Source organism: Nematolebias whitei, chromosome 4 (genome assembly GCF_014905685.2).
Source record: "Nematolebias whitei isolate Nwh7 chromosome 4, NemWhi1, whole genome shotgun sequence".
NCBI classification, from domain to species: Eukaryota; Metazoa; Chordata; class Actinopteri; order Cyprinodontiformes; family Rivulidae; genus Nematolebias; species Nematolebias whitei.
In genome coordinates, this window is record NC_056501.1 from 46,765,206 (window position 1) to 46,787,775 (window position 22,570).

Consider the following 22,570-nt stretch of genomic DNA (forward strand, 5'->3'; position numbering starts at 1 on the left):
ATATATATATATATCCATATATATATACATAGCACTGTATATTTAGTCTTATACTATCACTATGAAAGTAAAAAAAACAAGTTATTTCACAATTGTATAAATTTGAATATTGCACAATATGGATATTAGTGAGGTAGTTAAGAGGTAAGGTGATTGAGAGTATGAAATGTCAGCAGTATTGGACAATAGAAGTCCAGGGTTCTATTTCATATAGGCTTCGCTCTTTAAGGCTATCGCTAGTGGGTTTATCCCTTTGGCGCAGCGCAGCACTGAAAAATTAGTCCATGCCCACCTACTGTGTGGGCCTCACCACAGGTTCGTATAAATTACCGGATAATCGGCTCCCATTTTTTCTTCAGCCAGCTAGCTAGCACTGTCAGAAGAACGAAGAAGGAAAAGTTGTCCAGCTTTGACTGGCACAACCTTTGCTAAGGATGCCTGGGTCTCCGCCACGTCAACCTCCTGCCGTCCCGCTGAGCTCTTCCTCCCCGAGAAGATGCAGAAATTAGCAGCCTTGTTCAAGGTAAGCACCGAGGAGCGCTTTTCCGTGGCGGGCTACCACCCGCTGGACGATGCCATCACTTTTTCTAATGTTTTTTTTCCTCGCGGTAATCGAATGATTTCCTTGAAAAAGGCTATGTTAGTAGCAGCCCTTCTGAATGTTTTTCCGTGGAGGGCCGCTACTCGCTAGACAACGCCACCGCCTTTTCTAATGTGTTTTTTTCTCACAGTGAATCAAATGATTCCCTCGAAAAAGGCGTTGTTGGCAGCAGCTCTGCTGAGTGTTTTTTTCTGCTATGCACGGGACAACGCCACTGCCTTCTTTGACGCAAAATCACGCAATGAATCGAATGATTCCTCCGAGAAAGGCGATGCGGAGTTGCCTCCTCTCTTCTGGAGAGCGTAGTGATGGAAGACGAGTGGCCGAGAGGATGCTCAACCACCTCGGATCTTCCCACGATGGCGACCACACCGCTCCCAGCTGTCGGCGCCCTCCTCTCGGAGCTGCCGGCATAATCCAGGAGGATGTTAACACAAGGGACTTTCCGTCTGTCGCCTCCCTCTGCCCCTATGATCTGGCGGCAAGGTTGGCTCCGCTCTGGCTCATCGCCCTGACCCCATCTGGCCTCACTGTCCAGCTGTGACGTCACACTGGAACGAGGCTGCAGCTGGGCCCGGCAAGCTGAAGACATCTGTATCCACCTTCGCCTCCATCTCCAGAGTGGAGTGTTTTACCAATTGGTGTTTTTCCCTCGGTCCCCCCCACCCCCCCGCCCCGGAGCCAAGCCTGGTGGTGACACTTGGGGCAAAAGCTTCCAGGATGGACCAGCAACCTGTCCCTCCAGGGAAGCATGACCAGATTGTGACAAAGGTCTCCAACTGAGCTCACCAGTGCTCATTCCAGACGGCCACAGCGAACAACAATGTCACCCTGTTGGCCTACAGCATATCTAAGAGGCTGGAAGAAGCAAACCTGCTGAAGGGGACAAACAGCTTTCTGTAAAGCTGCTGATGTCATCTTAAACATGTGCCACCTCTGCAGTCTGCCTGTCCCACATCGCCACCTGGATGACCATGATCCAGAAAACCACATGGCTCCGCCTCTTGCCATCCTTGTCCAAGAGGTTACAGAAAGACCTGCTGGAGGGCCCCATAACCCCAGAGGTGCTGTTCGGTGCCAACTTAAGGACAATCCTTGAGAAGTCGCAGAGATCCAAAGAGGTCTCAGAGATTGTACACCATCTGGTGATGTCACAGTCTTCCTCCCGCCCCTCCGGCCGCTGGAGGGACCGCCGTGGCCAGCAACAATAGCAGAGGTGCTCCACAGCTACGGCAGTGACTTCACATTCCGCTCCTCCGCTGGCCCCCTCCACCAGGGAACAGCTCCTTGAGGGGAATGTGTGTGTTTTTTGATGAGGTATGTTTTGAAATATAACAGAAACATCTCTGAAAGTAAAGTTTCATCTGATTCCAGCTTGACTGTCAGATCAACTGAGCTCACAGCTACCTCTCTTCACACTGTCCCCACACAGAACGAGCCAGTAACTTTTAAACAGCATTTTAAATGGCACCACAGTTCTGTAAATATCACAAAACACTCGTCTGCCACCACTCGGGTTCAGATCAGGGGGGCCGTTCCTCCCAACCACACCCCTCCAGGTCTCACTGTCATTGTCCACGTGAACATTGAAGTCCCCCAGCAGAACAAGGGAGTCCCCAGGAGGTGCTCTTTCCAGTACCCCCTCCAATGACTCCAAAAACAGTGGATAATTTGTTGATGGACTTCTGTGCTCGTCATGGATTGTCCATAACGAACACCATGTTCAAGCATAAAGGTGTCCATATGTGCACCAGGACACTCTAGGCCACAGTTTGATGATCAACTTTGTCATCGTCTCATTTGATCTGCAGCCACATGTCTTGGACACTCAGGTGAAGAGAGGGGCAGAGCTGTCCACTGATCACTACATGGTGGTGAGTTGGCTTCGATGGTGGGGGAGGATGCCAGTCAGACCTGGCAGGCCCAAACGTATTGTGAGGGTTTGCTGGGAACATCTGGCAGAGTCTCCTTGTGAGACGGAGCTTTAACTCCCACCTCCGGGAGAACTTCGAACATGTTCCAGGGAAGTCCGAGTGGACCATGTTCCGTGCCTCTATTGTCGAGGCAGCTTACCGGAGCTGCAGCCGCAAGGTTGTCGGTGCCTGTCACAGCGGCAACCCTCGAACCCAGTGGTGGACACCGGCAGTGAGGGATGCTGTCAGGCTGAAGAAGGAGTCCTATTGGACCTTTTTGGCCTGTGGGATCCCGGAAGCAGCTGATGAGTACTGGCAGACTAAGCGATATGCGGCTCAGGTATTCGCTGAGGCAAAAACTCAGGCATGGGAGGAGTTTGGAAAGGCCATGGCGAATGACTTCCATACGGCTTCGAGGCGATTCTCGTCCACCATCCGGCATCTCGGGGGGGGGGGGGGGGAGCAGTACACCACCAACACTGTTTATAGTGGGGGTGGTTTGCTGCTGACCTCAACTTGGGATGTCGTGCGTCAGTGGGCAGAATAATTTGAAGACCTCCTCATTCTCACTGGCGCATCTTCCACTGAAGAAGTGGAGCCTGGGGACTCTGGGTCAGGCCCTCCAACCTCTGGTGCTGAGGTTACTGAGGTGGTTAAAAAGCTCCTCGGTGGCAGGGCCCCAGGGGTGGAAGAGATTCGCCCGGAGTTCCTTAAGGCTCTGGATGTTGTACGGTTGTGTTGGCTTACGCAACTGCAATATTGCGTGGACATCGAGGGAAGTTTCCCTGGATTGGCAGACCGGGGTGGTGGTCCCCCTGTAGTATGCTAAGGCTAGGTTAGCTTCAGTAAGCTTAGGAGCGCCACTACAGTCAATTTTAAATAACGGGTTCTCACTTCTTCGAGCTACTTGACAGATATGTGACAGAGGTACTATGTTGGAGATGGTTTAATCAGTGACATGAGACGTTAATTTTCTTTGACCCATCAAATGAATGTGGTCATTTATTAACAGAATCAAAATTTAACATCAAAACATTGTACACTTGATTATACTATCGGCTCTGATTAATAAAACTTGGCACGTTTTACTTAATAAAAACAACAGACATTTCTGAAGATAGCTGGATTAATTACTAGCAGGATAGAAGTTTAAAGATGGGAAATGAAAGAGTTTAAAGGAAATATGTGGTGGAAGATGTATGTCTGTAGTCCAGAACAACACGCTCCTTTCAAGCGCAGTTACCAGTACACTGGTAGTGAAGCTCGTGATGACTCTTTACCTTGGCAGACGATGGGTCAGCTGCGGTCAAGAGGTCCCTGGCACGCTACCTTTCAGCATCTCCTCAGGTCAGCTGCAACTCGGCAGAAGTCGTGAGATACTCCGTTCCACAGAACAAACTTCCTCAGAAGTTATAGGGCATTCTCCGGGTGGAGCCACAGCGATGCTTCGTGGCTCCGACAGGAACTCCAGCTGAACTCCATCAGAACCAGAAGAACTCCAACTCACTAACTCTTTCTTCAGAACTCAACTCCACTCCAGAACTAGAACTTTCTTCAGAACTTTCAGAACTTTCAGAACTTCTGTTCTCCAGCACTTGAACTTCTCCCAACTAGAACTAACTAGAACTAGGAAGTGTCGAATTTTAAAGAGTTCTGCTTCCGGTCACTTTTAGGAAGTCCTGATTGGTTGAAAAAACCAACAGGGGTGTGGTTTTAGTGACGTCAGAGGGTCATTACAAGTTGAGAAAACATCAGAAATGTTTAGGAACGGTTAGTTACAGACGAGAAAATATTTTGGAGAAATGACAGACTTACAGGTGCCAGTTTTCTTGTTTCTGTGTGAGAGGTTTAAAAACACGACAGTTCGTTCCAATAACCTGTCTTGGACTGTCTCCGACTTTTGACCGACATCACTCCTTTCTCATTTCAGACAGAAGATCAAAAATGCACAATTACTTTGTAACATAGACATTTAACTTGATTTCTACTTTGAATGAGGATTAAAAATCATTAATACTGTTTCACAGTTGATTTAAAATGAGTGGTTCATTTCAACATTTAAAAATGGTATGAACTAAACACACTTTTGATTATCAAGACATTGTAAAATAGTAATGATGATATAAAAAAAGAGAGTGTTCTTTCAATTGATTAGTTCAGGATACAATTAGAAAGTCTCTGGATGAGCTAATTTGTATTTCTGGATTCAAATCAATGAAATAACAGTTCCTGTCCCATGAAGGTCTTCAGAGGCAGGTTTTGACCGGAGGCCGAGTTCACTACACCCCTATTCAAAACGGGGAACTGTAGAGTGTGTTCCAACTACAGGGGGATCACACTCTTAAGCCTCCCTGGTAAGGTCTATTCAGTGGTTCTGGAGAGGAGGGTCTGTCGGGTAGTCAAACCTCAGATTCAGGAGGAGCAGTGCGGTTTTTGTCCTGGGCGTGGAACACTGGACCAGCTCTACACTCTCAGTAGGGTCCCGGAGGGTGCGTGAGAGTTTGTCCAACCGGTATACCTGTGCTTTGTGGACTTGGAGAAGGCGTTCTACAACGTCCCTTGGGGAACCCTGTGGGAGGTACTCTTGTGGAGTTTTATCAAACTTTGTTGTTTGATAAAATTTAGCAGGTTTATTTCTCTTCTGCAGAAGGAGAAAACACATGAACAAGCACGCAGCCTAGGAGTTCTGTGTGTTCTCTAAAATCATGAGCAATACAGTCTCATTTATACACCTTCACACGTAACAAGTTTTGACACAACATGTGCTCATTTGCAATCTTATTAGTGTAAAAACAGACAGTACGTTTGTGGTCAGTGACTGGTTCTGGAGCTGAGTTTGAGAAACGGAAGTTAAAAGGTTTCACAATGATGTTGAAGGGGTTTAGCTGCTACAGTTTTTAGATAAGCTTTAACAGAGTGTGATATAAAGTAAATAATAAGAGTGATGATAAAATTGATGAACAAAATAAACTGGTATCAATGTTTACAAAATACTGATCCATTCTGAGACTCAGAGCTAAAACTGCAGGCAAACACTTTAATTATCATTTTAAAGTAAACTGTAAATTGCGTAAACATATCAAACTTTTATATTAACAACCCAGAAAATATCAACAATTCCTCCCTTTTGTTCCCATCAGGAACAACTACAATAAAACAAGTATTTACAGGCAGAAGACAGACACTGATAAAAGGAACATCAAGGCACATGTGGCATACACAGTATGGTTTAACATATGGCTATCATAAACATTAGTTAGACATTGGCTAAGGCTGTTTTTGTGGGGGACAGATCCCTGTAATGAGAGCAAGCAAAAGTAAAAGGTAGGTCCTCTAAAAGGATGAGACCCATTCTCAACCTGTCCATGTTCAACAATTCGATCATGGAGAGACAATTCCACATGCTGACAATCAAACAGCTGCTGGAGAACTTCACCAGAACGACTGGTTCACCTCCATAGATCTGAAGGGCTCATAATTTCATATTTCCATCATGCTGAAACATAGGAAATTCCTGTGGTTTTCTCCTCCTGGGGATTCCGTATCAGTACAACAGGCTACCGTTTGGTTATTCCCTAGCCCCACGCATGTTCTCAAAATGCGTGGAGACGGCTATGCAGTCATTACACATGGCAGGAATGAGAATTATTTTTTATCGAATGATCTACTTTTATTAGATCAGTCCAGGCAGGAAGCAGCTGCACAGACCAAACGCTAGTGTTACACCTGCTAAACCTGGGTTTTCTAAAAACTGGGAAAAGTTCCATTCTCCTGTCCCAGATGATTGTTTATCTGGGAGTGGAGCTAAACTCAACTACGAGAGCCCGTTTATCACAGCCGAGAGCAGAAGCTCTGTAAGTTCAGTTCCGCCGTGTCAAACCTGGCAGCGTAGGGACAGCTCTGCCTGTCATGCAACTCCTGAGACATCGTGGTTCCCCTGGGCCTATTTCACATGAGACACCTTCAGAGATGGTTCGCCCGCCTGTGCATCGACCCTGTGCCCCAGAAGAGGTGGATTATCTTTGTGCTCCCCTCTGTGAGAACCGATCTGAATCACTGGGGAACCCCCCGCGTTCTGTCAGAGGGAGTTCCCATCAACAGGCCTACGTCACATGTCTCAGTCTTTCACAGACACGTTCCAGTCAAGCTGGGAGGAATGTGTCTGTCCCAAGCAGTGGGAGCACAGTGGCTGTACCACATATCATTTTACATAATGTGCTAGAATGTTTTCACGGTCTGAAACGTGACTCAGCATTTTGCCCTTTGCTGCGGGATCAGCATTTTCTGATCCACACAGACAAAAAAGTGACGACAGTTTACATAAACCGTCAGGGTGGTGTGTGCTCGGCCCAACTATTAGCATTGCGAAACAGCTGTTGTGTTGGACACACAAAAATCTGCTCCCCATCCTTGCAGTGTACATTCCCAGCGTCCTGAACAGGTGAGCGGATATCATGTTGAGGAGCGACATGTCCCGAGCTGATCTCTTGGTTTTTGGAGCAGGTTCGGCTGAGCAGCAGTGGATCTGTTCACCACACAGGAGAACTCCCAGTGTCAATTATGGTTCTCACTGAACTCACGAGATGACCCACCATTAGGAGTGGACGCCTTCATTCACAGCCCATGGCCAAAAATGCTCCTTTATGCATTCCTTCCAGTCCTGCTGACAGAATGACAGTTTTGACAGAATGATTATTATTTGTTTCATGGAGCTTCACTTTTGAGCTCACACCTGCCTGCATGCAGTCACAGTGTGAGATATTTATTATCAGTCACAAGTTCATGACTGCTGATTTTATCGTTATTAATCAGTTCATCCTGAGGAGCTGTTGGTCTGCTCTGTTCATGGTTACACTGTTACAATTCATATCCTCCGTTGTTCCTATTCACAGCAGCAGGTCTGCTATCTCAGCCTTTTGTCCTCACCAGAAATCTTTACTCCGGTACACTCCAGCGCATGGAGCAAGCAATTACGCAGCGTGTAAGTACGCACACAGAAGGTTGAGTGTTGAAATGTTTTTTTGTGCAAGCAAGTGCTTCATGTTGTGTCTGAGTGGACCCAATGAGGCATAGACTACATCCTGATTCGCCTTTAACCCACTAGAGATAGCCTTAAAGGGTGAAGCCTATACAAAATAGAACGTTGGTTACATACTGTAAACCCAGATTCTATGAGTATAGGCACAGCCCTTTAAGCTCTGGGCCTCACTGGTTCCACTGGCTGAAAAAAAAAGCTATTTGGGAGACGACTGCCTGGTCTCACCGTAATTTATACGGCCCGGGGATGGGGCCCACATAGTAGGTGGGCATGGACTAAAGTTTTCAGTGCTGCGCTGCACACTGTTTTGCTTACCCGAGTGAGGTAGACACAGGACATGTGCCACGCCCTCACCGCAGCCTTCTCCTCCAACGGGTCTCCGAACTAATTCCAAGGCTCAGGTGTTACCCACAGCTGTTTTCTAAGACAGTCCTTAGTCTAAGGCTGTATTGAGATGATTCACCCAGACTGTTAACTACCTACGATTCTTGCACCACACCCAATGTCTCACCTCGTGCCTCGCCCGACCTAGCAGTAGGAATGGGGACGTTTAGCAGACGAGGAAGCGCAAGTTAACTGTAGCTCATCTCCTGATTTATCGTTACAATTGTTATCCGATCTGGTTTTGTTTAGAACCTAGGTATAAGATTCTTGGATGTTTTATAACCAAAAGCTACAAAACCTTTAAAAATCTCCCGTGCTTCTCTTATTTCTCTGAACCAAGTCTTCCACTTCCATGAGCAAAGGGGTGTTGAAATAAGAATCCATAATTTTACGTTTTGCTTTGCTTTAATCAAGGATTTTGCAGGGAAACAATGGTATGCACAGTAATGATTACATTCAATTACAAAGAGGTTAAATAATGAATAATATTCATTCCTTAGTCTTTTTCCAGTTGTTGACCTTTCCTGGGCAAGGTAGATTTCTGTCCCCGTGGAGGGCTTGAGGATAGCTTGTGGACTTCACTCTGTTCGGCCTCGGATGTCTTTCTCCTGGCCGGCCACGCACCAGAACCCACACAATTTACCCACACTCTCTATCTGACCCAATACTTTATTTCTCACTACAATGACAACCTTTCTGCAACTCTGAGCAACCAGATGCATAATATAATTGATCTTTCTGTCTGCCAATTTATGTGCCACCGCCTTAATTTGAAATAAAGTTTTATTAAGGACAATATTGGTGAAACATCTTCTTACCATCGCCTTATTTGTGGAATTCCTCAAAATTCCGGCTCAGCAAGAAGCAAATTTCCCCATTCACTCTTGAATGCGGGCCGTTTCTGGTCCTTCAGCTGGTCTGAATTTGAAGAAAAGGATTCAGGCATATAATCCGGGCTGAAGGGAGAAAATAACTCTTAACGAAGCTTATTCCATCGGATTCACCCCTGTTCTTCTTGAACTGAGACCGTCCAAAAACTTGTCCAATTAATCCACACTTGTTTGTGTTCCAAACAGTCCTTTTTGTTACATCCACACGAGTTAGTGGTCCCCAACAGCAGTGGTTTCACAGAGTCATCTATATTTATAGAGTGAGGTTTTGACTGACACTTCCAAAAAGATCATGCCACCGGTACAAACCCAACCTTTTTGGGGCTGGGCTTAGTTCCGATTTCCATGCATGTCTATGAGGATTTGCCATATCATTCCTTATATATATTAAAATCTGGGTGTAACTCATTCGAATATGCCTGAGTCATCCTAAGTTACGTTTTTCTGACTTGCTCAGAGCTGTTTTTCAAAGTCTTGTCATTGCAAAATACTTCTGCATAATACTTCTGTATAACTCTTTCTCTCACAAAATACTTCTGAAAACATTTCTTGAGAATACAGTGTTCTTTTCTTAAATTTCCAACATCATGAGCAAACTTAAAACAGAATACATTTTAAAATCACAAGGGTTATAGTATCACTTGATTATTTACTTGTTTTTTTATTATAATAAACACATCATTTTTATTTATCTGAGAACTGACAATTTTATTAGAATGAAAAGTCTAGTTCTTCCTCCTTCTCCTCAGTGCCTCTCTTTGCCTGTGTGTGTGTCCAGGCGCGCCTGTATGTGTGAGCGTGTGCGTGCATGTGTGTTTATGCAGTGTGTGAATGTGTGAATGCGTGTCTCTTCGTGTGTGTATGTACATGCCTATGTGTTTGTGTAGTGTTTAAAAGTGTAAGTGTATATGTTCCTTCAGCATATGGTTCCCATTATCTCAGACTTCGAGGCCTTTCCACCCGGGCCTTATAACGAGACATGCCGAGACATGTCCATTCTGGGAACAGGCTGGTCTCCATTCAGCGGTCTCCTCGACAACGCGAAGGGATAAACCCACTAGCGATAGCCTAAAGGGCTGCGCCTATACTCATAGAATCTGGGGTTACAGTACGTAACCAACGGTTTGGGAGGTTAGATTATAAATCAGTGCATATGTGAGGTCAGTGTTGTAATGGCTTTCGGGAAAAATTGTTCTGGAATCTGTTTGTTCTTGTTCTGATGCACCTGTAGTGCTTCCCTGAAGGTAACAAGTTAAACAGTTCAAAACCCGGGTGTGAACTGTCCTTGATTATGCTTTCTGCTCTGTTTAGGCAGTGTGATGTGTAAATGTCCATCAGGGAGGGGAGAGGGCAGCCAATTACCTTTTGTGGTGTCTTGACTACTCTCTGGAGCCTCTCCCTGTCAGTCAGTGTGCAGCTGCCGCACCATGTTGAGATACAGTATGTCAGCAGGATCCCGATGGACGAGCGGTAGAAGGTCAACAGCAATTTGGTGTTCAGGTTGTGTTTCTTAAGTACTCTTAAGAAGTGTAGTCTCTGTTGAGCCTTCTTGATGACCACTGTGGTGTTCTCTTTCCAGTTAAGGTCAGCAGAGATATGGACGCCGAGAAATCGGAAAGTGTGAACCCTCTCCACGTACTCGTCATTGATGTAAAGAGGGGCTAGGTTGGCGCTGTGTTTCCTGAAATCAATAATTGCCTCCTGGGTTTTTTTGATACTCAGAGCCAGGTTTTTCTCTGAGCACCAGGTTGCTAGCTCCAAGACCTCCTGTCTGTAAACTGTTTAATCTCCCTTAGAGATTAGTCCGACCACTGTGCTGTCATCAGCGAACTTGAGGATGAGGTTGTTGTTGTGGGCCGGGTTGCAGTCGTGGATCCAGAGACAGTACAGCAGGGGTCTCAGCGCACAGCCCTGTGGAGAGCCAGTGCTCAGCATGTGAGTGGAGGAGAGGTGGGGACCAAGTCTTACAGATTGGGGACGATTGGTTAGGAAGTCTTTTATCCAGGCACATGTGACGGGGGGAGGCCGAGATTGTCCAGTTTATAAGAATGTCCAGAATGATTGTAATAAAGGCCGAGCTATAATCCACAAAGATCATTCAAATGTAGCTGTGCTGCTGTTCCAGGTGACTCAGCACAGTGTGGGGAGCTACTGCAATAACATCCTTTGTGGACCTGTTAGTGCGATATGCAAACTGGTAGGGGTCAAAGTTTGGAGAGAGATAGTCCTTGACATGCTGGAGAACCAGTCTCTCAAAGCACTTCATGATTACCAGAGTGAGAGCCACCTGTCGGTAATCATTCAGGCTAGTGATGGTAGGCGTTTTCGGCACTGGGATGATAGTTGCAGATTTTAAGTGGGGAGGGATGACTGCCTGGGCCAAGGAGAGATTGAAAATTCTGGTGAAATGGCCGCAAATCAGATGACATGACTACAAAGAAGGAGTCCTATCGATCAAAGATCTACGTTGAACATGTACCAAGTGTACTTATAGACACACTTATGTTCAAGCATGGTGTTCATGATAGATTTACCATGACTAACACAGAGGTCCAACAAAAGAACACCACTTGTGTTCAGATCAGAGAGGCTGTGCCTCCCAGTCATGCCTCTCCAGGTGATACTGTCATTACCCATGTGGGCATTGAATTCCCCCAGCAGAATAATGAAGTCCCCAGCTGGAACACTTCCAGCACGCCTGCTAAGGACTCCAAGAAGGCCAGATACACTGAACTAGAACTGTCATTTCTAACCCTAACCCGGAGCCCGGCCCCACCCGACCCAGATTCGGACTGGGCCATAATAATGTGCTTAATGTGTGGGCCGGGTCAGTGTCGGGCTTTTTATTGCATCAAGGACGCACGCGGCCAATGATCCAATATATGCAAACATGGCAATACATGCATACAACACCTGCTGCACGTGGCCATTTCACCACATGCTGACCGGCCGGTTGAAAGAGGTAAAAAGTTCAGTTAAGCTTTGGATGGACTACTGCCAATGATCCATCAGCCCAAATGGACGTTTATTCAGCTGCTGCACTCAGTGGACGCACACGGCCGACGACCCAAACAGGTGAGATCACAAAATATCCGACATGTCAGAGCAGGGTTCAATGCAGGCAGAAGCAGGGGAAATATGCTGGCGAAGATTCTCAGTCGTCCAGGACATGATAAATTCAAAAAATGTTCAATACAAAAACAACTAGACTTTATTTGTTACAGAAGACGTTTTGCTCCTCATCCGAGGAGCTTTTTCAATTCAATGAGCAGTGAGTGAGGGGTTTAGGTTATAAGGCTGAGTGAGATAAGACACACATACATATGTAGATTTGGCAATTCACACCTCAACACCTCAACAGAAGGGGTTTCTTAAGTTCTTTCTTACTCTTATTCACAGATGAGGCCCCTTTGTTCCCATCAGGTGTGAAAAACGGCTGGGAATCTGTCTTAAAGTTGCATTATAGGTTTTTGAAAGTGGAAATTTGAGGCCTCATCCTCTGTTAAGAGATGTTTTTTTTCTATTTTATATAGATTGCTTCCTTCAGGGGAAGCAGGGGAAGCATTTAATGCACTTTGACGGCTCCTCAGCTCTGATTGTCTGTCCCTTCAGCCGCACATGTCCGCCAACCATTAATAATAGTCAATGGTATAAGCAGTCAAAGCTTAATAAAAAATGTTGGGGTGGTTGGGGGGGGGGGGGGTGTCGGGTTTGGACCTGTAATTACTGTTAATTCGTCAGATCGGGTGGGGTTCAGAGATGATGGCTGTGGGCTGGGGCCAGGTCTGTTCGGATTATTTGGACCCGAGTGCAACTCTACTCTGAACTGCCATTTTGTGCATAGGCACAAACAAATGTTAGAGCCTGTCCCCCCACCTGAATTTGCAGGGAAGCCACCCTCTCATCTACTGGGGAAAACTCCAACACACAAGCACCAAATCAGTTGGCTAAGAGTAGACCGACACAAGCTCGGCACTTTTCACTATGGGCATCTCCAGTGTTGAATAAGGTTCAGCTCCTCTCTAGGAGTTTGGTTCTGGAGCCAATGCTGTGCATCAGGGTGAGCCCAACTATATGTAGTCGGTACCTCTCAACCTCACGCACGAGCTCAGGTTCCTTCTCCACCAGAGAGGTTACATTCCATGCCCCAAGAGCCATCTTTGGTAAGCCAGGAAGTATGGTATCAGTTCACAGGGCCACGCCTAAGTCCATGAAGCCCAAAACAATCTGTCTTTCTCTACCAAGAGCCTATGCTAATCCATTTTGTTGCTCATTGAGCACATGTTGGAAAGAATTATTCCAGGTAGCAAACTGCAATTCTGGTGATGGTGATGATGAATCAGCTGTGTAGAATGATGAAGGTAATGAAAATAATGACTGCACAGTAGGGGTTGAACGAGTATATAATTTTTAAACTTGACATTAACATAATAAAACCCGAGTAGAACTCGAGTATTTGATGACGTCATAGATCTCAAGATACAAAAATAAATAAATAAATAAAACCGCAAAAAAAAAGGCAATTATTTACAAAATAAAAAGACCAACAAAACATTGGGAGCGTATATTATGCTCCTACCATTTATCATACTGCAAATAAGTCACAGGATAAACTAAACTATTAGTTTTTATTATTAAACTGCAAACGTGAAGAAAATGCAGCACGTCAAAAACGAAACTTAAACCGAAACTGGTTCTGGTTTGGTGTTACACCATACTCTGTGACCTGCAACAGTGCAACACCGCCCCCTACGGTCATATGGTGGTCACATGATATGACGTCACTACGGATACTCTATGTTAAATTTTTAACCTCGATAGATGTCCTAGCAATCGATGTGTAGATTACTCGAGTACTCTGTTAATGCCCTACTGCACAGCAAAACAGTATCATAACAAGTCATTATGTTTGAGCCATTCCACCTGTTGTGGTCCTTGATCACCCCATAATTGAACTTCAGTTTCTTCATATTATCCCGGCACTGCTTATAAGTCCAGGAGTAGCCATGCTGCACCATAATCACCCAATAGCTCTCTGTAAATGCGCTCATTTCTTGTGGCGCCATCCAGCTCACGCTGAATCCTAACATTGGCCAAATAAGTTAGGAAGGTCTGTATCTCTTCATTACTATATTTGAAGCTTCCATACCTGAAATTAGCAACAAAAAAAAAACAACACACACTTATGATCAGAGAGGAAGTAGCAGTTCAGATGTAGTTTGCAGTTTTGCTGGTTGGGTCATCCAGTGACTTTGATCTGGCCAGTCAACAGCTATTGTTAGATTATGACAAAATCATCACCTCAGAGCAGTTTGCTTGGAACCACGAACAAGGTAGTCTGATGAACCAGGTTGAGAGGGGGTGGGTCCTAGCAAAGGGCTGGTGCTGTGTGATAAGAGTTGAGACAGTGGCAAAATGCCATAAGAAAACTATTTTTGTGTCTAATCTCCTGTAAAAACAAGACTTAAATGTAGTGGCTTTAGTGGTTTGGGGGGCAGGGCATTGTGATTAAAACCTGTAAATATGCACATATGTGTCTACACTTCTTTTAAATTGCACTTTGAAGTTAGCTTAATTTAAAGTGCAACCTTAGTGACTTTAATGCCTTTTATACTTGCAGTTGCTTTTTGCAGCAATATGGGATTTATAAGCTCAGTATTCCAAATGTTTGCACCTTCAGACACCAGTCACTTTTTAAAATTTCATGTTACAGGCTGATGCTAAAATAATTTCAATTATTTTTTTAGTTAATTCAGTTAAATTAAATTAAATTTGGTTTATTCATACAGTGTCAAGTCACAACTAAAGTTGTCTCAGGGTATTGAATAGAAACATTCATATACTGTATAAAAATAATGAAAATAAGAAATATTCATATACGTATAAAAATAATAAGTTAACACTATTTATCTGAGGAGCAGACTGCTTTGAATTTAACACCATTGCAGAACTCTCATCTTGAGCAAGCATGAAGGCGACAGTGGAAATGAAAACTCCCTCATGAGGAAGAAACCTTAATCTAAACTCTATGCCCCTTAGTGAAAAAGTGCAAACATAATTTTAAACATTTATATAAATGTATAGAAACTATTTTAAATGGAGAGAAATCACATTTCCGTAGAAATTTGGACCTTTGGCAACATTTGAAATTGAGCTCAGGTTCCTCCATTTCTGGTCATCTCCTCTAAGATGTTTTTATACCTTGACTTAACAAACAGAGCTAAAACCAAGTGATGATGTCAAAGAAACTGCCAACACCATACCAACAATGAAGCATGGTGGAGGTGGCATCATGATGTTCAAGTATGTTTATTGTCATTCTCACCACATGTGATACATGAGGTGGAACCAAATTGTGTACACAGGGTCCCAGTTACACCGAACAATAGCAAAAATATAAAGTGTAAAAAGAAACAGAATATAAGGATCTAAGATAAACAATGATATACTCTAAATTAATGCCAAACACTATGCTAAAATATATAAGATACAATACATGCTAAACACCAATCATGCAAAACAATATGGCATAACAACAGCAGCCCGAACATGAGTCTCTGTGAGCAGATGGGTATGGATGAATACAGCAGCATGTAATAATCAGCAGCATGAGATCAGCAGCATGGATAATCAGCAGCACAGATAAATCACATATCACCAATTAAAGTGGCATTACATTGCTCTTTTTTTACAGTAATTAAGCTTGTTAGGGATTAATTAGTCTAACAGGGTAGAAGCTGTTCCTCAATCTAGTGGTTCTACACTTCATGTGTAGATGGGATGTGATGTGGGGGTGTTCGTCCATACTAAGGCCTGCAGAGGGCAGAGACAGGCTTGTTTTAAAGCACAAATCTGTGAAAACCTTTACAAAATAATCTAGATCTCCCTAAATCTCGATAAACTCCTTTGAGCACACCAAAAGGTGGGACATATTATGGTATAGTCTCTGTCTGTCCGTCTGTAAACTTTCTCCTGCCCCACCCATAATTTCTGATCCGCTCAAAATAATTTATCAAAACGTCATACACATATGAAGACGAATAGTTACGTACAGTTTACATCACCCCTGCTTCAATGACATAAGTTAAGGTGAAATATTATTAAAAGTTTTTGCGTGTCCGGGTCATTACTATAAACTGATGCATTGCTGTATAAGTTTGTAGACAGGTATATAATGTGCCGCATGTGATACTCATAAATAAATAGAAGATATTTGGTACAACCTGTAATTGTCCAGGAGTTGGTCCCCAGGCAACTCTGAGAAATTGAGGTACGACTTTAATTTAGAGCATTGACCAAGTAGTTGATGATCACTGACCAAGTTTTAGAGATAATGCTTGGAGGTAGGACTAAGTTAGAACACCTCAGAGCTAAATTTGAAGGACTCTCGGACTGTGAGGAACAAAATCCTCTGGTCTGATGAAACCAAGACTTAACTGGTTGGCCTCGGTTCTAAACTGGAGTTCTCAAGGAATCAGGCAATGCTCATCATCGGCCAAAAACTATCACAGTGTCAATAGTGGAGTGATGGGACATTGTGACGAAGTGAAGAGTCAAAACAATTTGCTAGTTTCCTTAGAATGATGACTTTTACTAACTGGGATTTGATAATGCATGTAAAAGGCTGTTTGTAGTGAACTGGTGCTTTAAATTTGAAATTGAATTGAAATTAAAGAACGGTAATGGGAATATCATGTTGTGGGCATGTTTTGCAGCAGCAGGGGCTAGAATAATTCAATTCAATTAATTTCATTTTAGTTCAATTCAGTTTGTTTATATAGTGCCAAATGTCAACAGAAGTCGTCCCAGGGCACTGTACAGAAACATTCACATAAAAAGTAAGTTAATAAAGTTATTTATCTAAGAAGCCAACAGATTGCTTTGCGTCTTAACTTCATTGCAGTCTCCCATCCCAAGCAAGCACAGAGGCAACAGTGGAAAGGAAAACTCCCTCATGAGAAAGAAACTTCAGCAAAACAAGGCTCAGGACAACCGGCTTCGACCAGCTAGGTTTGAGAGGGTTGGAAGGAGAAAACAAACACACAATGGAGGCCATCAGGTTTTCTCTAAGAGGAAAGACAAAAAGGCAGAAATCACATGTTAAGAAGGGGAAGGGAAGTCTGAGATTGTCATCAATGTATGATCTCATACAATGACAAAATTAGTTATCTGCATTTAACCCATCACACCTGGGATACACCCAGGTGGAGCAGTGGGCAGCTATGTAGGCAGGCGCCTGGGAGCAATTAGGGATTAGTTGTTTTGCTCAGAGACACCACGACATGTGGAAATGGCTGGGGATTGAATCTGGGACTTTCTTGTCCCCGGTCGGCTGCCGTACTTCTACCCCATCTCGGCCCCGAAAGAAAGAAAGAATAATTACAAATACAAACTATTCATTTGTATGCATTTGTAACAGTTCATTTGATGAAATGAGATCAATTAGTCCTCCAGTAGTCTAAGGTTATAGCAGCATAGGATAAAGAAAAGGTCAGATGACCGACGACTAATTATAGGATTTATCAAAAAGGAAAGTCTTTAACCCCAGTCTTAAAACTGGACAATGTGTCAGCCTTATGGACAGAAACTGGAAGTTGGTTCCACAAGAGAGGAGCCTGATAACTGCAAGCTCTGCCTCCCTTTCTGCTTTTGGAAACTCTAGGAACCGGAAGTAAGCCTGCAGCCTAAGAGCGAAATGTTTTGTTAGGAAAATATGAAACAATAAGATCTGTAATATAAGGTGGAATTAGGTTGTTGAGAGCTTTGTAGGTTAGAAGTAAGATTTTGAATTCTATTCTGGATTTGATGGGGAGCCAATGGAGAGAAACTAAAACTTAAGAGATATGGTCTCTCCTATCAATTCACATTAAGACTCTGGCAGCAGCATTTTGGATCAACTGAAGACTCTTTAAAGAAGTATGTGGACACCCAGATAATAAACCATTTCAATGGTCCAACCTAGACGTGACAAATGCTTGAACAGTTTTTCTGCATCATTTTTAGATGTTTGTAATTTTAGTGATATTACGCAGGTGGAAGAAGGCAGTTCTAGTAACGTTTTTAATGTGGGGGATAAAAGACATGTCCTGATAAAAAAATAACACCAAGATTTTTAACATTAAAACTGGAGGCCAGATTAATTCAATCTAAGGAGGGAGAAACACTAAAAAGTTTATTCCTAAGATGCTCAGGTCCAAAAACTAAAACCTCAGTTTTGTCTGTGTTGAACAGGAGAAAATTAAGTGTTATCCAGGTTGTTATGTCTTTAAGACATGCTTGTGGTCTCAGTAGCTGTTTGGATTCACTGAGTTTCATGGGCATATATAACTGAATATCATCAGCATAACTATGACAATTTATCCCATGCTGTTTAATAACTTTACCTAATGGAAGCATATATAAAGTAAAGAGTACTGATCCAAGCACTGAACCCTGAGGAACTCCATGACTAACTTTGGTGTAAAAAGAAGATTTATTATTTACATTTACAAATTGGAATTTATCAGATAGATATGATTTAAATAATTTTAGAGCTGTTCCTGTAATTCCAATATCATATTCAAGCCTCTGTAGTAAAATATTGTGATCAACTGTATCAAATGCAGCACTGAGGTCTAACAGGACCAGTATAGACACAAGTCCATTGTCTGAGGCCATGAGAATATCATTAGTCCATCCATCCATTATCTTTACTCGTTTATTCCATTTTGGGTCACGGGGGTCGCTGGTGCCCATGTCCAGCAATCACTGTGCGAGGGGCGGGGTACACCCTGGATGGGTCACAAGTCCATCACAGGGCCACATAGAGACAAACGAGACAAACAACCATTCACTCTCTCACTCACACCTAGGGACAATTTAGAGTTGAATATCATTAGTGACTTTTACTAATTCTGTTTCTGTTCTCCTGTGCCTCCCTGAGAACCCAAGATATCAGCTCTCCGCTTCACACAGAGGGCTGTGGTAGTTGGGTGGTCTGTGGTTGCGTCAGGAAGGACATCCGGCGTAAAAATAATTGCCAAGTCTTCGTGTGACTTAGTTCGCTGTGGTGACCCCTGTAGAAGAGAGCAGCCAAAATAGAGAGAGAGAGAAAAACTAGTGCTGTTTCTGTGCTATGATGATCTCTAAACCCTGACTGAAACTCTTCAAACAGATTATTTCTTTATAGATGTTCACGCAACTGACCTGCAACTATGTTCTCTAGAATTTCTGAGATTAAAGTTAAATTAGATATAGGTCTATAATTGGCTAGGATTCCTGAGTCAAGGTTATGTTTCTTAAGTAAAGGTTTAATTACAGCAACCTTAAAGTTCTGTGGTACATAACCATTCATTAAAGACAAATTAAGTAGATCCAAAATGTGGACAATAATTAGGGGAAACACATCTTTAAACAGTCTGGTTGGGATGGGATCTAGCAGGCATGTGGATGGTTTGGATGAGGTTATTATTTTTGACAATTCAGAGAGCTCAACAGTACAAAAACTGTCCAAACATAAATCAGGCTCTAGTGACAGTTTTAAAACTGTATCATGTGACAGTGAACCAGAGGCAATAGTAAGAAGGATGGTTGAATGTTCTCCCTCATTGAAATAATTTTATTTATAAAGAATCTCATGAAGTCATCACTTCTTATAACCCTAGGGATAGAATAAAAATGGTTCCCGGTTCCACAGAGCTCAGGTCTTCAGACTGCCATGAATGTATAAGGTAGGGTATAGGTAGTGTATGGTAGGGTAAGGTATAAATAAAGGTTGAATAAAAAAAAGTTTTTTTTTCTTGAACATGAAATGATCCAAAGCACACAGTGAAGGCTTAGGGACAACTCTGTGAATGTCAGAGTGGACCAGCCAGTCCACTGACATAATCACAATGAAACATCTCTGGAGGACCTAAAATCAGCAGTCCATCAATCAGCAATTGGTTTTTGGACCTGAGCATGTTACGAGTAAATTTTTCAGTTTTTTAACTTTCTCTAAATTACATTAATCTATCCTCCAGCTCTAATGTTAAAAACCTTGGTGTTATTTTTGATCAGGACATGTCTTTCATCTCCCACATTAAAAACGTTACTAGAACTGCCTTCTTCCACCTGAGTAAATCACTAAAACTAGAAACATATTATCTAAAAATGATGCAGAAAAACTGGTCCATGCATTTGTCATGTCTAGACTGGACTATTGCAATGGTTTATTATCTGGGTGTCCAAATACTTCTTTAAAACGTCTTCAGTTGATCCAAAATGCTGCTGCCAGAGTCTTAACTGGAGTTAGTAAGAGAGATCATATCTCTCCAGTTTTAGTTTCTCTCCATTGGCTCCCTGTCAAATCCAGAATAGAATTCAAAATCTTACTTCTAACCTACAAAGCTCTCAACAACCTAGCTCCATCTTACAAAGTACATTACAGATCTTATTGTTCCATATTTTCCCAACAGAGCACTTTGCTCTCAAACTGCAGGTTCACTTGCAGTTCCTAGAGTTTCCAAAAGCAGAATGGGAGAAAAATCTTTCAGTTATCAGGCTCCTCTCTTGTGGAACTAACTTCCAGTTTCTGTCCATGAGGCTGACACATTGTCCAGTTTTAAGACTGGGCTTAAGAGTTTCCTTTTTGATAAATCCTATAGTTAGTCGTTTTGGTTCTCTGACCTATTCCTTATCTCATGTTGCTATAACCTTAGACCACTGGAGGACACGTTGACCTCATTTATCAAATGAATAGTTACAAATGCATAAACAAATGGTTTGTATTTGTAATTATTCTTTCTTAACATGTGGTTTCTGTCTTTTTGTGTTTCCTCCTAGAGAAAAACCTAATGGCTTCCATCCTGGACCTGTCATTGTGTGTTCATTTCTCCTTCCTATCCTCTCGGGCTCAGCCGGCCAATGTGGATGGCCGCTTGTCCTGAGTCTGGTTCTGCTGGAGAACCTCCTAATGAGGGAGGTTTTCTTTTCCACTGTCGCCTCTGTGCTCGCTTAGGATGAGAGACTGCGACAAAGTGATAAGTGATAACTCAAAGCAGTCTGCTGGCTCCTTAGATAAATATTTCTATTAACTGATTTTTATGCATGTGAATGTTTCTGTGCAATTGTCCTGAGACGTCTTCTGTTGTGAATTGGTGATATATAAATAACCTGAACTGAATTGAAACTGAATTCAATCCCAATCCAGATGACTGAGGTTGAATAGAATAAAATAGAACAATGGCAGAAAATATCTGTACAGGTGTGCAAAGTTGGCACATGGTGAGAAAAGTGTAACGATTGGGGCTATACCCAGATACAAGGACCGAAGAGACCAGACACCAAGACTCAAAACGTGTTTATAGTGTTTGTTTACAAAGCGATAAATCATTCAATGAGCCATGGAGGGAAATGGAACCCTGAAGAGCAATGGCAGGAGCGATAATGATGTTGCTGATCTTTCTTAGGATAGAGGTAGGAGTCAGTAGTGGGGAGAGCTGACCCAGTGGTTCCAGGTAAAGGAGTTGTTCATCTGAACAATGGCAGGAGACAGGCAAGTGGTAGTAAGACGTGGAGGCAGCTGAGGAGGCACAGGAGAGCTTGAGGTTCACAAGGGAGAATCCAGGAAACAGGAGGACATCAGAGATTATATACTGTAAGCAAGGATAAATATAAAGTCTGTTAATACTTAAAAGGCTAGAACAGAAATATCATTGGCAGGTAATGCTCCAGCATTAACTGGATGTCCTCTGCAGCCTTTTATGCTCCTCTTGCTCATCAAGCAAATGATCCTCAGGTGTTGCTGATTAGTTAGCTGTGGCTGCAGGCAGATGTAGCGCAGAACTCCCACAAAAAGTCAGAAAATAGAATGGAGTCAATTATTGAATCAGACTGCAACATAAAGGAATTACAAAATGTGAGATTTGAATGCTCTCTCAAATCTCTGTTTCCCAGCTACTGATCTCACATCTCCTTTTTTCTCTCCACTCTCACCCCACAGCTTCATCTTTCATTCAGCTGGACGGTGAGAATCAGTGTCTGAAGGCAGCACAGGACTGTGGCCTGTATGAAAAATGTGGTTCTCTGCGCTCCGAGTATGTCCTGGCCTGCACCAAACCCATGTCTGGGACCAGCCGATGCAACCAGTATAAGTGCCATCGGGCCCTCAGGCGCTTCCTGGAGCGGGTACCTGAAGAGTACAGCCTGGGCGTCCTGTTCTGCCCCTGCACCAACACTCTGTGTGGTGAGAGGAGGAGGAAAACCATTGTGCCCTCCTGCTCCTACCAGGACATGGAGGGTCTGCAGCCAAACTGTCTCCACCAGCAGAGCTTCTGTCGCCGAGATGACCTGTGCAGGTAAAGCCAGTATCTCACAACGCAGTAACAAAATGTGAACAGCATTTATGAAGCAGTTTCCAAAATGTTTCTGCTCTGAACTTCCTTGTGCAAGTCACAGAGCTTGTCTTTGTGTCACAGGAAATGTAAAAAAATTCACAGAAATATAAATAAATAAAAATATTCCCAAATGAGGGCAGCGTGGTGGGCAACTGGTAGAGATGCTGCCTCTCAGCGAGCAGGTCCTTGGTTCAAACCCCGGTCCAGGGGCCTTTCTGGGTGGAGTTAGCATGTTCTGCATGTTAGTGAGTGAGTTAGTAAGTTAATTTGATTGTTTGTGAGTGAGTTAGTTTGCTTGTTTGTGAGTTAGTTAGTTTGTTAGTGAGTTATTTAGTTAGTTTGTTAGTGAGTTAGTTACTTTGTTAGTTTGTTAGTGAATTAGTTACTTT

The 22,570-nt window shown here is 43.3% G+C and overlaps 1 protein-coding gene across 1 annotated transcript in view; it reads left to right on the plus strand.

Moving 5' to 3' along the window:
* Nucleotides 1–22,570, plus strand: part of LOC119409153 (GDNF family receptor alpha-4) — a gene marked incomplete at its 5' end in the record, with an annotated part of 82,209 nt that overhangs the window by 18,799 nt on the left and 40,840 nt on the right. Inside the window, one exon of the mRNA XM_037676017.1 lies at nucleotides 21,788–22,142. Coding sequence (XP_037531945.1) covers nucleotides 21,788–22,142 — 355 coding nt within the window. The remainder of the gene's footprint in view (nucleotides 1–21,787; nucleotides 22,143–22,570) is intronic.